The 14,674-nt window shown below is 40.9% G+C and overlaps 1 protein-coding gene across 1 annotated transcript in view; it reads left to right on the forward strand.

The window, feature by feature from the left end:
- The window catches only part of COL14A1 (collagen type XIV alpha 1 chain), a 136,376-nt gene extending 124,618 nt beyond the window's left edge, over positions 1–11,758 (forward strand). The window contains 3 exon segments of the mRNA XM_029286115.1: positions 3,234–3,311; positions 4,708–4,863; positions 10,916–11,758. Of these exon segments, the coding sequence (XP_029141948.1) occupies positions 3,234–3,311; positions 4,708–4,863; positions 10,916–11,184 (503 nt within the window). The 3' untranslated portion in view covers positions 11,185–11,758.
- The last annotated feature ends 2,916 nt before the right edge of the window (positions 11,759–14,674 follow it).

Here is a 14,674-nt window from a genome sequence, read left to right on the forward strand (position 1 = left end):
GCCCATTCCCGGCCAGGTGTAGCTCGAATCTTCCCACGTATGCGGCCCAGTCGTTTGTTTCTGGGTTGAATGCCGGTAGGGAAGACGAGAATTTCGAGGTGGAAGCCATCTTGGAGTCGCAGATAGTTTCTTGCTTCGGAAGGCTGCGTGGAGGAGCTCTTGCTTCGAAGTAGGTTGCTTGCCACGAGGTTGCCCTTGTCGTGCAGTCTTACTGGGATCCCACCTTCGTCGCCAGTGTTAGATTGCGCAGGCAGTAAGACATGAGTCGAGTGACAGTCAGCTCTCGGTTTATTGGCAAGGCATAAATATAATCCGGACTGGCATCTGGGCCAGGGGAGCCCTCTTTTATGGGATTCCCCTGGCTTGTAATCACACAATTCCATTGGCTGGTAAGACCCCGTTGCTAGTTAGCCAACCAGCAACAGGCATGAAACTGTATGCAGATGGAGAAGGGCAATCACCCTTAATGGGTGATCAATGGAGAAGGGCAATCACCCTTAATAGGTGATCAGGATGCGCATAGGGGATTAAGGGGGGGGAATACAAAAGAACACAACAAGGGGATAACAATCCAAGCAAAGGGGGGCTTTAAAATAATTCCTTACTAGAAAAGCAGGCCTGCTGCAGCAAGTTCTTCGAAAGTAAATAACAATGACTGGCAGAAAACAAGCCAGGCCTGTTTTTTGCTGTCAAGCAACAAGGACCCATTTTTGTGTGTATGTGTGTGTGTCCTGAGCATGTGAGGTGATCTGACTGCGCAAGACCCACCCCATAATGGCATTGTAATACAATTCAGGAAATAAGTATGTCTGGTTTTGCTTCTGCCGCCTATGCTCAAATGGATAGCACCATATGGAAGCCCATTTGGAAAAAAAAAATTAACATCTTCTGTCTGGTTTTTAAATCCAGAGTTTGCAAGAGGAGGAGGAGGAGGAGGGCAAATTGTATCATATGTCCAACTATATTTCAGAATTCCACTGTTGAGGAAGTTTCTTTCTAATCCTGCCTCTATAAAAGCAATACTAATACAGTTTCTTTACAGCCATTAGAAAGTCATGCAGCCATTTAGCAATTAGCAAAGTGTTCACACTGAACATACGGAGAGAATAGCTAGTGATTCTCTGATGACAACAACAACAACAACAACAATAATAGTAAAGTTGGAAGGGACCTTGGAGGTCATCTAGTCCAACCCCCTGCTCAGGCAGGAAACCCTATATACCATGTTATTTTTATAAGCCGCTGATCCTGAAATGCCAGCTTTGATGCTGAGCATGCATATACAGTACAAAATGAAAGGAAGTGAAATGACTGCAACAGAAAACCTGGGGGGAAAAAATGAAAGAAGGATGGAAGGGGAGCCACCAGTCAGTTCAGGTTTACAAAGCTTTGAAGTAAAGCATAGTTCTTACAATTGCCAACTTCACATGTGGAAAATTCAGCCCCCTTGCTTTCCTGAATACTGCCTGGTGGTTCAATATGTTTATATGGATTTACTTTTGCTATACTGTATATCCACCCTTCCTTTCTGCCAACAAGACATTTGAGGCAATCAGACTGCTATTCAGGTAGAGCTTCTGGCAGAGCAGGAAAGTTGTGAGAGAAAGTTGTTTTTTTCATTTTGCAGCTCAACTTTTCTCTGAAAATCTTGCTGCTGGCAGCCCATCTAGCAGCAATCTTTTGAAAATGCAGTACTTAACAGAAGTTGGCTACTCAGTTCTGAGTGTCCATAATAAGCATATGGCTAAAGTGCTGACCTTGGAATTGTAAATCAAGTTGAGGGGTAGACTACAGACAGCTAAGCACCTCAGATAAAGTATATGGAATTGATGCTTTTGAATTGTGGTGTTGGAGAAGACTCTTGAGAGTCCCTTGGACTGCAGGAGATCAAATCAATCAGTCCTAAAGGAAATGAGCCCTGACTGTCTTTTGAAAGGACAGTGACTGAAGCTAAAGCTCAAATGAGAAGAGGGGACCCACTAGAAAAGACCCTGATGCTGGGAAAGATGGAAGGCAAAAGGAGAAGGGGAGGGCAGAGATGAGATGGTTAGTGTTATTGACGCAGCGAACGTGGATTTGGGCAAACTCTGGGAGACAATGAAGGACAGGGGGCCTGGTATGCTATGCTCCATGGAGTTGTGAAGAGTCAGATATAACTTAGCAACTGAACAACAACGAACTTTTTAAATGTACTGTCTTAAAGTCTACCCGAGAAGACAAGCCTTTGGCTTCAAGGGGAAAAGGCCGGAGCTAATTTGCCAATTTAAGATAAGTGGATTTCAGCTCTCTGAATTCCCCGGCCAACCATGTTGTGTATGTTACCTAGTTTAATAATGAAATGACTGTGAGCAAACTGCCAAGCTCAGAGAGCACCACGTACTCTACAGTTCAATCCTGAGCTACAAATATTCCCTTCTGTTGGAACCTTTCAAATATTGGAAAATTCCTGTCTTATCTTCCCGAGAGCCCTTTTCTGTAGACCAGACATGTCAAACACAAGGGGGCTGGATGCAGCCCGCGAAGTGGTTTCATGTGGCCCGCGAAGCCATCCTAGAAACAGTGAGGGAACGGCCCCCTCTGCCTTGGCCCTGGCCCAGGCCAGCTGGGAGTCAATGTACAATTTTGTGATGGCCATCTATGCTGAAACGCATTCAGTCTTAGCTCCATAAGCCCCCCCCCACATGGCCTGAGAGGAACAGTGAGGCTCCTCCAGTGGACCATGCCTTGGCACTTGCCCTGGTCCCACCCCCTTCTGCCAGAGACCCTCAGATCTATCCCACTCCTGCCCAGGCCCCCACAGGCACCCTTGACATGAACGATGTAGAGCTGGCCACACCCACCAGTAGGCCACACCCACCCAGTAAGCCACACCCACCCGCCCCCCTGAGGGCAATCGCAATGCTGATGCGGCCCTCAATGAAATTGAGTTTGACACCCCTGCTGTAGACTAACCATACCCAATGCCTTTAACAGTTTCTTCTATATTCCCTGCCTATTGACCAAGGCAGAAAGAGTCAGTGATGTCTCAAATTAGCAATGCTGTGCCATCCAAGAGGAAATGCAACAAAAATCCAGTGTAGCAACTTTCCATGATGCTTATAGCTACAAGGGTTCCAGAATCATTTTTCTTGGCCTCCTACCTTCCTTTTAATTAGTAAAAGATGCCCAGAGAGAAACACGTATCATTCTTTTTCCTCCCATCTGTTCTGATTTCTCTCTTTTTCGTTAAACAGGCTCACCGGGAGAAAAGGGAGAACGAGGTAACCCAGGTATCGGAAACCAAGGCCCACGAGGTCCTCCAGGGCCAGCAGGTAAATTATATGTACTGTAGAGCTCCAATTTTTTCCAATAAGGTGGATCAGGTGGTTCTACCATTCACGTTTACAGGAAGGGCATTTCCTGACAAATATGCTAAGTCTTTTCTTTCAAAAATATGCACCAATTTGGATATTTCTTTCTACCTGGCCTTCAAGTCTGAACAACCATTTCTGCATTCTTTTAATTTCCTGAATACGTTGGAATGGCGCTATGTGCAATTTGGCACAATATTCTGTCCTCCTTTGTTTCTTTATGAATATATATGAATATATAAATCAAAGGTTTAAGTACAGATTTGGCGAGACCTGGCTCAAAAACAGTAACTGAGAGTGATCTTGGAGCCTTAGTGGACGATCACTTGACTATGAGCCAGCAGCCAAAAAAGCTAACACAATCCTGGGTTGTATAAACAGAGGCAAAGAATCAAGATCATGCAAAGTATTAGTACTACTTTATAAAACCCTAGTGAGACCACACCTGGAATACTGCAAAAAAGATGTTGAGACTTTGGAAAAAGTACAGAGAAGAGCAACTAAGATGATCAGGGGCCTGGAGACTAAAACATATGCAGAACGGCTGCAGGACTTGGGTTTGGCTAGTCTAAAGAAAAGAAATAGAGGTGACATGATAGCAGTGTTCCAGTAAGAAGAGGGGGTAAAACTATTCTCCAAAGCACCAGAGGGCAGGACAAAAAACAATGGCTGGAAACTGAACAAAAAGAGAAGCAACCTTGAATTAAGGAGAAACTTCAGAAATCGTGGGCGCTCTATCACTGGAGGTTTTTAAGAAGAGACTGGACAGCCACTTGTCTGAGATGGTATAGGTTCTCCTGCTTGAGTAGAGGGCTGGACTAAAAGACCTCCAAGGTTCTATTCTATTCTATTCTATTCTATTCTATTCTATTCTATTCTATTCTATTCTATTCTATTCTATTCTATTCTTGACCTAAATGGGTTAAGCAAGTTTTTATGCGGTGACTGTTAGTTTGCCCATGCACTGATAACATGCACAATTAACATGGTTTGAAAAACAGGCCAAAGTGCAGGTGCCTGTCCTCGAATCAATTCCTAATTGCTCACTGTTCAACTAACTGCATATGTCACTCAATCACAGTGGCTCTAGGAAACTTGTAAAAGCTTAGTCAATTTTGAAATTCTGTCATCAGTTCAAACCTAAATCAGGGGATTCCAACCTTGGCAACTTTAAAATTGGTGGATTTCAACTCTCAGAATTCCCCAGCCAGCATTGGCTGGGGAATTCTGGAAATTGAAGTCCACGGGTCTTAAAGTTGCCAAGGTTGGATACCCCTGCCTTAAATATTAATGAGGGATTGACTTTTTGCCATAGGGCAGAGGTAAAATTCTTATTGACGCTTCCTGTACCCCACAGGACCTCCAGGTGAGAGTCGAACTGGCACTCCTGGGCCTTCAGGGTCACCTGGTCCTAGAGGAATAGCAGGTCGCACAGGTCCTCCTGGGTCACAGGGAACACCTGGACAGCCAGGGTACTGTGATCCTTCCTCTTGTGCTGGTTATGGAGCAGGTGGTAAGTATTCTTTTCCAGCTTGGAATTTAGTTTTGCTTGTATTTTTCTGTGCCTGCCTTCAAAGCTAAGTGCTGTAGCAAAAGATTTTGGTGTTCAGTGTTTGTTGCAAAAGGAGAATTGGTGTTTACACAACAAAATAATGCCTCTCTTTTAATGTTCGGTGTATTCTTCATGCATATTTGCAGCCATTGTTGCAATCATTACGATTTTGGAACTACCATTTTTACTTTTTTTTATTTATTAAAAACCAGACCTGTTTGTAACATGATTCCAATCATTATGAATTTCATTATAAATATATGTGTTGATTCTAACCATGTTGGCTACTTGGTCACAACTGTGAGGAGAAAGTTTCATTGACCTCTCTTTCTAGTAGCCCTGTAAAATAAATCCGGATTGACATCAGGATGAATCTTGAAGCAGATTCAAAAATGGTGGATGAACTTTCTGAGCCAAAAGTAAATCTAAAGGTTACTAAGGCAGGAATGGTAGTTGCATTAAGTGTTTTAAAAGGAGGTGATGTGACTTTCTACTAGGAAAAGAAAAAAAAACCTTATAAAAATTACATAAAATTAGAAGTATTTTGTTTTGTCTGTTGCACTTACTATGATATTGCTATGCTATCCAACTAATCTGTTCCATCCCATCTGAATGCTTTATTCATGTAATCCCCTTCTTCATTTCTTCAGCTGATATTTTATATATTTCCCCTGAGGAGGAAAGATAGTCATCCAACTTTCTTATTCATGAGCTTTCAAACAGCATGGAAGAATGAATTTTACTAACTAAGTCTCTCAGTAAGCAAAAATGCATAATGTCGTAACAAATGGATGATACATACATCTTCCAAGAACAGCCTGACTATTTCTACTGCATGATTATATCTTAATTTTTTTTCTGACTAAAGCAGTGGTTTTCAAACTACTAAGTCTCCTCAAAAGTATTAAGAGGTTCCTCTAAAGGACAGCCATGACTTTGATGTTATTTGGCCATAAGCTTCAACCTAGCTACAGGTAGTCCTTGACTTATGACCGCAACTGAGCCCAAAATTTGTTTTGTAAGTGAGACAGTTGTTAAGTGAGTTTTGTCCCATTACATGACCTTCCTTGCCACAGTCGTTAAGTGAATCATTTCAGTTGTTAAGTTAGTAACACAGTTATTAAGTGAATCTGGCTCATTGACTTTGCTTGTCAGAAGGTCACAAAAGGTGATCACATGACCCCGGGGCGCTACAACTGCCATAATTATGAGTCAGTTGCCAAGCGTCCGAATTTTGATCACCTGACCGTGAGGATACCGCAATGATCGTTAAGTGTGAAAAACAGTCATAAATCACTTTTTTCAGTGCCGTTGTAACTTTGAACGGTCACTAAAGAATGGTCATAAGTTGAGAACTACTTGTATTCTCCCTCACAACAAACAAAATGTATCGAAAAGTTATTTGACTACTCCATCAATCTTCCCTTCCAACCTGCTGCCAGAAAGGAATGTTCTACTCTCAAGGCGTCAACAACACAAATATAACCAAATTGATGAGGAAATGTGGTTGTAAATGCAATTCTTGAAAACCCCTGTTTTGGAAATAGAGAGGCCACAAAAGGAACTGAGGGAAATTTGGCCTCAGTGGCTAGATTGCATGGGATCCTTCCATGTGTTGGGTTGTGCAGCATGAAACAATCCCTTGGATCTCGCAAGTGAAGAAGCTTTATAATTAAGGTTTAGTTGCATCCAACATAGTGGCCTGTCTAAGATTAGACATCCCCGATCAAACTGTAATGTTCAGTGAATCCTTAAGGGAGCAGAAGTCGACACAACCTCTACGTGGTATCCAGTTAAATTTGACATCTTTTTTGCAAACTTGAATGCATGCTAACTATTTGTGTGCAGCTCTTTGCAGATTCAGAGTGGAAGAAAAACAAAACAGTGAGTATGTCAGGGGAACAAATTTAGAGGAATTTAAATGAATTGGTGCTATTTGGTTTTTTTTTACTGTAAAGTTGTTAATAAGGCCCTGTAAGTTAATTGGCTCGGTAGACCTAGACTTAGGTGGGAAAATAGAATTTTACCAGTAAACAAGCACTCTGACACATTTAAGCTAAGGTTGTGATTGTGTCCTGCCTATTTTCACAACTATGGATGCAGCGTTTGAAAATGAAAATAATTCTCTCTTACAAAGCAGGAGAAGGCCATAGAGCAGTGATGGCGAACCTTTTAGAGACTGAGTGCCCAAAAACCACCCCGCCCCCACCCTGCCCGCCACCCCATGCCCCACCTACCCTCAGGGCACCCGCCTTCACAGCCCACCGCAACAGATCACCCAGGTGACCCAGCAGCGCCATGGTGGCTACATCCTCTACCCACGCCCTGCAGCATCATCTGCGCATGATGGAGCGTGAGGGTGGAGTCTTGTCCCCACTACCCGGCTGTCATGTCCTTGGCAGCGCTGCTCTGCGCGGGCTGCGCCCGGGGGCGACTCTCCTCTGGAGGGGATGCTGGTGAGGAGGGGACCGTGGGGGGCGGCAGGGCTGGGGCGAAGGCACGTGTGCCCACAGAGAGGGCTCTGAGTGCCGCCTCTGGCACGTGTGCCATAGGTTCGCCACCACTGCCATAGAGATATAAGATCTGTAAAGTTTCCAGCTAACCATTTCAGTGGTGAAAAACATTAACAAATGGAAGTTTTGTGGAGCTATCGAAGTCAAGGCTGGATCTGGATCACAAATAGAACCCACAGATCCCTAAAAAAAATAACCTGTTGAAAAGCTTAGCTGACAGTAAACTGGTTGTCCACAGGTTGCTTATCTACTTTGTAGAGAAGAGCAGTTGGAAAAATACCTTTTCTTTGACTTCATCACAAAAGTCAGTGTCTAAAGTACGCAGAAGAAAAAGTTGAAAGGCCTGAAATATTTTGGGACAAAGTCTTTTGGACTAAGGAAATAAAAATCAAACTGTTCATGCACAATCATGCAAGCTATTTTGGAGGGGAGGGGGACGGGTAAGATATTTGAAGAACATCTTGCCAGATGCTAAGCAAGTTGACTCTGTTAGGCTTTAAAGTCGTGGGGCAGCCATTGGTGAAATATTGTGTAGCTAGAAGGAAACATGGATTCAACCAAATATCAATATATCTCTACTTATGTCCTACTATGGAGACTGGTGCTCTCTGAGCTTAGTGGCTTATCTGCAGACATTTCATTACCCAACAAGTAACATCATCAATGCTAATGAGTGTGGCGTTTTCTCCCTATTTATAGACAGTAGCTTCCCCTGCTATAGCCATTAAGAGAGATACACAGAAATAAACCATATTTATACACATTTAAAAGACAATTAAAAAAGATAATAAGGAAACAAAATGACTAAACCACATCCTCTTCAGCAGCTTATAAACAGATAAGCAGGGAGTAACCCCAGACAAACAATCAAGTAGAAAACAATATCCTTATCAAGAAACTACAAGGAGGAAAGGACACCCCCCATTAACACTAGCAATGCAAGCTACTGTACATTCAGAGGGAGCAAACCCCACATTCACTAGCTGTTGAAATTGTGGGTGCTCCATCACTGGAGGCTTTTAAGAAGAGACTGGACAACCACTTGACAGAAAAGGTATAGGGTCTCCTGCGTGAGCAGGGGGTTGGACTAGAAGACCTCCAAGGACCCTTCCAATTCTGTTACTCTGTTATTGCCTAGTTGGGTAGTGAAACGTCTGCAAGAAAATGACTAAGCTCAGAGAGCATCAAGGATTCCACAGTTCAACACTGAAGTACAAATGTTTTCTTCTATCAGAATCACGTGAAGCTGAAAAGAGGCTATATATATACTGTATCAGCAAGATCACAGTCTGAAACAAACTTCCAAATCAGCCATAAACTCTTGTAGAAAAGAAAGATAAAAGGTTTTGGAATGGATTTCAATCTCCAGACTTGAATATTATAGACCAGTGATCCCCAACCTTTCCAGCTTGGTGGCCCAGCGGGGTGGGAAGAGGGGATAATTCTGCGTGAGCAGTAGGCGCGCATGTGCGCAACTCCATTGTATGAATGGTGGGCATGCATGTTGACTGCTTGTACAAATGGAATTGCATGCATGAGCGCCAGTGCCCGCTGCTTGCACAAGTGGAGCTGCGCACGCACACTCACCCATGCTCATCGCCTGGTTCTGAATGGGCCACGCTCCACTAGTGGGGCGTGGCCCAGGGGTTGGGGACCCCTGTTAGAGACAATCTGTAAGGAGATCTTATACTCTTAAGGTGACTTTCAGATATTTTTTATGAACTGGAAAAATTCTGCAAGAATGGGGGGGAAACCCCCCAAAAGCGAGAATTAAAAGACTTTCAGCTAGCAATGGGAAGCATTTGATCACTGTTATTTCTACCAGTTGAGGGGTCTGAATTGATTGTTAAAAGTTCTGCACCTGCCAAATTGCTTTGTTGTTTTGAATAGGTTCAAAATCTTAAATCTCCTGAAGTTCTTCACCGATTGCTTTGAAATTTTGACACAACGTTGCATTCGAAAACGCGCGTGTTTTTACGGCAAACCAGACAATCTCTATATCTGCACAGACAATGGAACAACAAAAAATATTGTATACCCACAAGCATTGTGAAATTAAACATATTACAAACGTGCGCTTTCTCTTTTCTTTCTTTTCCATTTAACCAGACTGAGCCACAGCAACGCGTGGCCGGGTACAGCTAGTAACAAATAATTGTGTATTCAAATTTCCAGAAAGATGTCCTTAACTCTGTATCAAGTAGAGGTTTGCCAGCTTTCACTCACTTATCAATTCACTGAAAGATACAATTTGGCCTGGGTGCCTCAAACTTTGCATGTAGATGTAAAATGCAAGATGAATGTATAAACTTCAACCTGGCTTCTGAAATGTCTTTTACTGACCTGTATGTTTTTCTTTGTTGTCCATTTACTCCTATCCTTTCCCCCTCTTTCCCCCATCCCTTACCATTGTTCATTTTCAATTTTTAAAGGCTCATTCCCTTACAATGGCTACCAATATGGAAGGTGAAAGAAACTGATTTCGGGTAGAGTTTGTTTTTTCTTTCATTTGCACAAAGATCAGAAATGATTATTGAACTGCTTCAGGCTTTTTCAACCAACAGCACTGATGGTTTAGGGCAGGGGTAGGCAAACTTGGCTCTTTTATGACTCGTGGATTTCAACTCCCAGAATTCCTGAGCCAGCATGGCTCAGCTTGGAAACCTCTCTCTTTCCTCTCAGCATGGCTGGCTCAGGAATTCTGGGAGTTGAAGTCCACGAGTCATAAAAGAGCCAAGGTTGCCTACCCCTGGTTTAGGGCAAGGGTCTCTAAACTTGACAAGACATAATTTAAATACAACATAGACTTTATTTAGATGTAGATCAAACCTTGTTTTCTTTTTTTTTAAAAAAAATTAAAGCCTTTAATAAGTATTGCATGATAATCACTTCACATTGACTGCAGTGTTCCCAATATTATTAATGCAACATTAGTAATAAATATTCCCATTTTTTAGAAGGTTACTATATAAGATTGGGGCAGGTAGCGGCTCAGTGGTTAAGATACTGGGCTTCTTGGCTGGAAAATTGTAGCCCAGGTTTGAGAACTGAGCACCATGCGATAGGGTGAGCTCCTGTCCCCGCCCCAGCTCCTGCCTACTAGTGGTTTGAAAGCATGCAAATGTGAGCAGATAAATAGGTACCACTTCAGTGGGAAGGTAACAGTGCTCCACAATGTCATGCTGGCTACATGACCACGGAAATGTCTTTGGACAGTGCTGACTCAGTGGCCTTGAAATGGAGATGAGCACCGTCCCCTAAAGTCAACAACGACTAGCAGAGTAAAATCCGCAGGGACTCCTTTTTTTACTATATAAGATTATTTACATAGCTTTTACATTTAACAACAAATTCTCTGGTTGGGTTAATGTTGATTATTTAATTTTACAAGATTATTTTCTGATTATATATTTTTTTAATGTTTAAAATGGACTGTTTCTAGAGATGCTTTAGCTTTAATTCCCTCTTGCATTAACTGTGTCTTTTCTTTGTGGGTGAAGGTGGCTACGGGGATCCAACAGATCAAGACGTTCCAGTTGTGCCATTAACCCATAACTCCTACCAACTGTATGATTCTGAGGATCCTTATGAAGATCAACAAGATCCCTATCTAGGATCCTATGGTTATCCTCACATTGCACAACCAGAATTCACACCAGTGGATGAAGAAATGGAGTCTGCCTGAATAAGCCGCTTTCCGAGGAGAATCTCCAAAAGAAGCATCAGCTCTCCAAAACGCAATCGGTCAATTAAAAAAACCTCACAATGAACTGCCTTTATATTCTTTGTGTACTGTTATGTTACATGAGCTAATGTTTAGGCCTCTGTCCGGTTGACCTAAATGTTGTCATGGAAACTGTTTGCAAGCATATACATTAAAGGAAAAACTATATTGTACATGGCCATTTTGATGAGACAGGAAAGAGCTAATTACATTGCATGCAGAAATTATTAACAGTATAGCGGTTTATGGTTAAGTGAAAACTCCAAAAGATGTATTTGTAGATGTTTGTAGTTAGGCTATGAATATGGTTCAACGCACATTTCAAAATATTACAATGCCAGATGGCAAATTTGAATTAAATCAGGGAGAGTTCTTCTTTTATCCCTTGCTTTCTGTTTTTTTTTTGTCTAAATTTTAAATATGTGCTTCCCTCAGAGTAAACCTACTAAAGCTACTATTATGTCTGAATTCTCTGAAGTTTTTTTTTTTAATTCTCCATATAAAGATGTACATGAAGTGGGGGGTTTTTTCCTCTCATCCCACAGTATTCCCATAAAATAAATACCTGTTGCAAATGCACCAATAATTTATTGTGGGTTTAATATTACTCTGTTTTCTATACAAATAAATTGGCAAACTTTTATAAGTATTTTTTCTACTGTACTGATTTTAAGAGACCCTGGTTTCAATTCAAAATTGAATTGTAGGTCTGATCTTATTAACCTTCAATTTCAAATTTGTGAGTATTGATTATCAGCCCAGTTAGCAAATTCCTGCTTAGTTCAAGTGACTTGGATATCCTCATTTTTTCCTGCAAGTCAAAAATCTATTCTATCAATACTGAAGATCACTGGTTAAGAACCACATTTGGTCTATCTCTTTATTCCAGCATTTATTTATTAATTCATTCCACATATCGGCATCTAATTCCTCACACTTCTCTAGAATAAGGTTAAAAAAATGTTGCGCATGTGAGATTAGCATGATACAATTTTCCTGAATATTAATTCTTTTTTAAAAGTTGTTGGAAAGGTATAAGATGACCCTTTTTGATTACACCCAACGGCATGATATATGCAATCTCTTAGTATTGTTTGCCAGGAAATGTTGAATTCACAGCATGCTACAGGCAATAATTTAAAGATGGTCTTTCTTCAGGATATTTCCGATTGTCATCCCACAATGTTGCTCCTTATGAGTTAAAAATTGTTTCGACATGAAGCCATTGAGTAGACTCAGAATTTTTGAAAGCACTTTGATTACAACTCACTACCTAACTCAATATAGTAAAAAAGTTTTCCTTAAATGTATCAAACGCAAACATCTTGAAAGATGTTAACTCTCATTGGACTTTAGACAATAGTTTTAATTTCGCTCGTAAGGTCTGTCTTAAGAGGCTCTAGCTTGATACGACACAAATGGATTTGATAACTTTTTACTTAATTCAATACAATAAAATTTTCCTTAAATATTTTTAAGTAGCATTGAAGGATGTAACCCACACTTGACTCTTAAACAATTGTTTTCATTTTGCTTGCAAGATGTGTCTTAACAGGCTCCAGCCTGATATTACACTAATGCAGTAGTGGCGAACCTATGGCACGGGTGCCAGAGGCGGCACTCGGAGCCCTCTCTGTGGGCATGCAAGCCATCGCCCCAGTCCTAGGCCTTCAGCTGGGTTTTATAAAACCTTTTCACTTTAGGGCTCCGCCGCCGTGTGCAAAAAAAAAAAAAAAAGGTTCAATCACTCAATTTCAACTTCTCGCAGGAAAAAAAAATCTTGCAAAGTTGGAATTGATAGATTGAACTTTTTAGTCCCACCCAGTCTGCTGTTACCACCTCAGCTACGCCCACTTAATGGGCCACACCCAGCCAACGGGCCACACCCAGCCAACGGGCCACACCCACCCAGCATTCGACGATGCATAAGTGGGTTTTGGGTTGCAGTTTGGGCACTCGGTCTCTAAAAGGTTCGCCATCACTGCACTAATGGATTGAGTAACTTTTTATTTCAAGATATCATAGATCTTTTTAAAAACATACTGTTTAGATAAGAACTAATGCAAACTTGTAATTTAAAATTTGATTTTACCTTAGTGGCTTCTTAAACTCTTTTCAGTAATATATTCACTCAGTAATATATAATATATCCAAAAACTAAAGACCAAGGAGGACTAGTAATTTTATCAGCAATGCATGTGAACTTCACAAATTATTGGGGGATGCTGATTACATTGTATGACAATTAAGTTTTACAGAATTATAGAGAATAGTCAGCGATGAAGGCATCAAATCTGGATTACTCAATGAAACTCTGAATTTTAAAAACAGCAGTTTGCATTTATAATACATGATACAACCAAGGATTGGGATATGGTACTTCTGTACCCATTGAAGCTCACTTTTACAGTTTTGCAACTGAATAATCAATTTGTAGTCATAATTAACTATACTCATGTTATGAAACAACTGTGCTATTTCAAGAGAAGAAAAAAAATATTCTTTAATTCCTTCTGATGACAATTTGCTACTAATGCTAATTTAATTATCTTTAAATGTTTTGTTGTATGTACGCATGCCAGAAATAGTAATGAACATATGGGTTGTTTCAGTTCCCCCCCCCCAAACTCTAGTAATGGTTACATTCTGGAAAATTAACAGATGTTGCCAGATGTTCCTATAAATTACAATCCTTGTGAAGCATTTAGAAGAGGAACGGTGAAAGTATCTACATTCTCAATTCAGGCAGAGGTTTTGCCCTATTTGTGGATTTCTAACCAGATGTGCAAACATCTTCTAGAAGGTCTACAATGACTCTTTGGCCGTTTGAATACTTTTGCCTCTTTGCAAAAGGATGGTCAAAAGTCTGTGCAAAAGTATAGATGCTATGTGTCTGGTTACTGTTTGGTGGCTTTCTGAATATTGTGCTTTTAATATTTTAACTGAAGGTATGCCATTTGGGGGACCCATGGCTGACAAACTTGCTTGTAATATTAAGTAGTTAACAATGTTACACACTAACATCTAAAGTATAGCCAGAAGAGAATACTAAATCCTACTGCCCCTCATTTTCCTTCTGTCAGAAGGAGATAACAGAACATTGTTAACCTGTACATAATTAATCAATGAACATTCATTACCATAAGATGTAGTGATGACCACAAACTTGGATGAGGCGAAAAGAAGAATCATAAATTGTTTGGGACACAAATATTGTGGGATCATCTGTTTAGGATATGGAGACTGGTAACATAAAACTACTGTAGCTCAATAGAAGAATTATCAGTAGACCCAAAGATGCTTTTTCACAAGGCAACTGGACTTTCTTGTTTTTCTTTGAAGACGTTTCGCTTCTCATCCAAGAAGCTTCTTTAGCTCTGACTGGATGGTGGGGAATGGAAGGATTTATACCCGTTGCAGACAGCTGTTCATTTGCATTCTTTTAGAGAGTCATTATTAGTATCAATTCTAGTTATCAGTAGAATTATTTTATGTTGGTGCAATGCATTATTTAGCATATGGTGGTTACATTAGC

This window comes from Protobothrops mucrosquamatus, unplaced genomic scaffold (genome assembly GCF_001527695.2).
Source record: "Protobothrops mucrosquamatus isolate PMUCROS unplaced genomic scaffold, P.Mucros_1.0 scaffold2934, whole genome shotgun sequence".
Lineage (NCBI taxonomy): Eukaryota > Metazoa > Chordata > Lepidosauria > Squamata > Viperidae > Protobothrops > Protobothrops mucrosquamatus.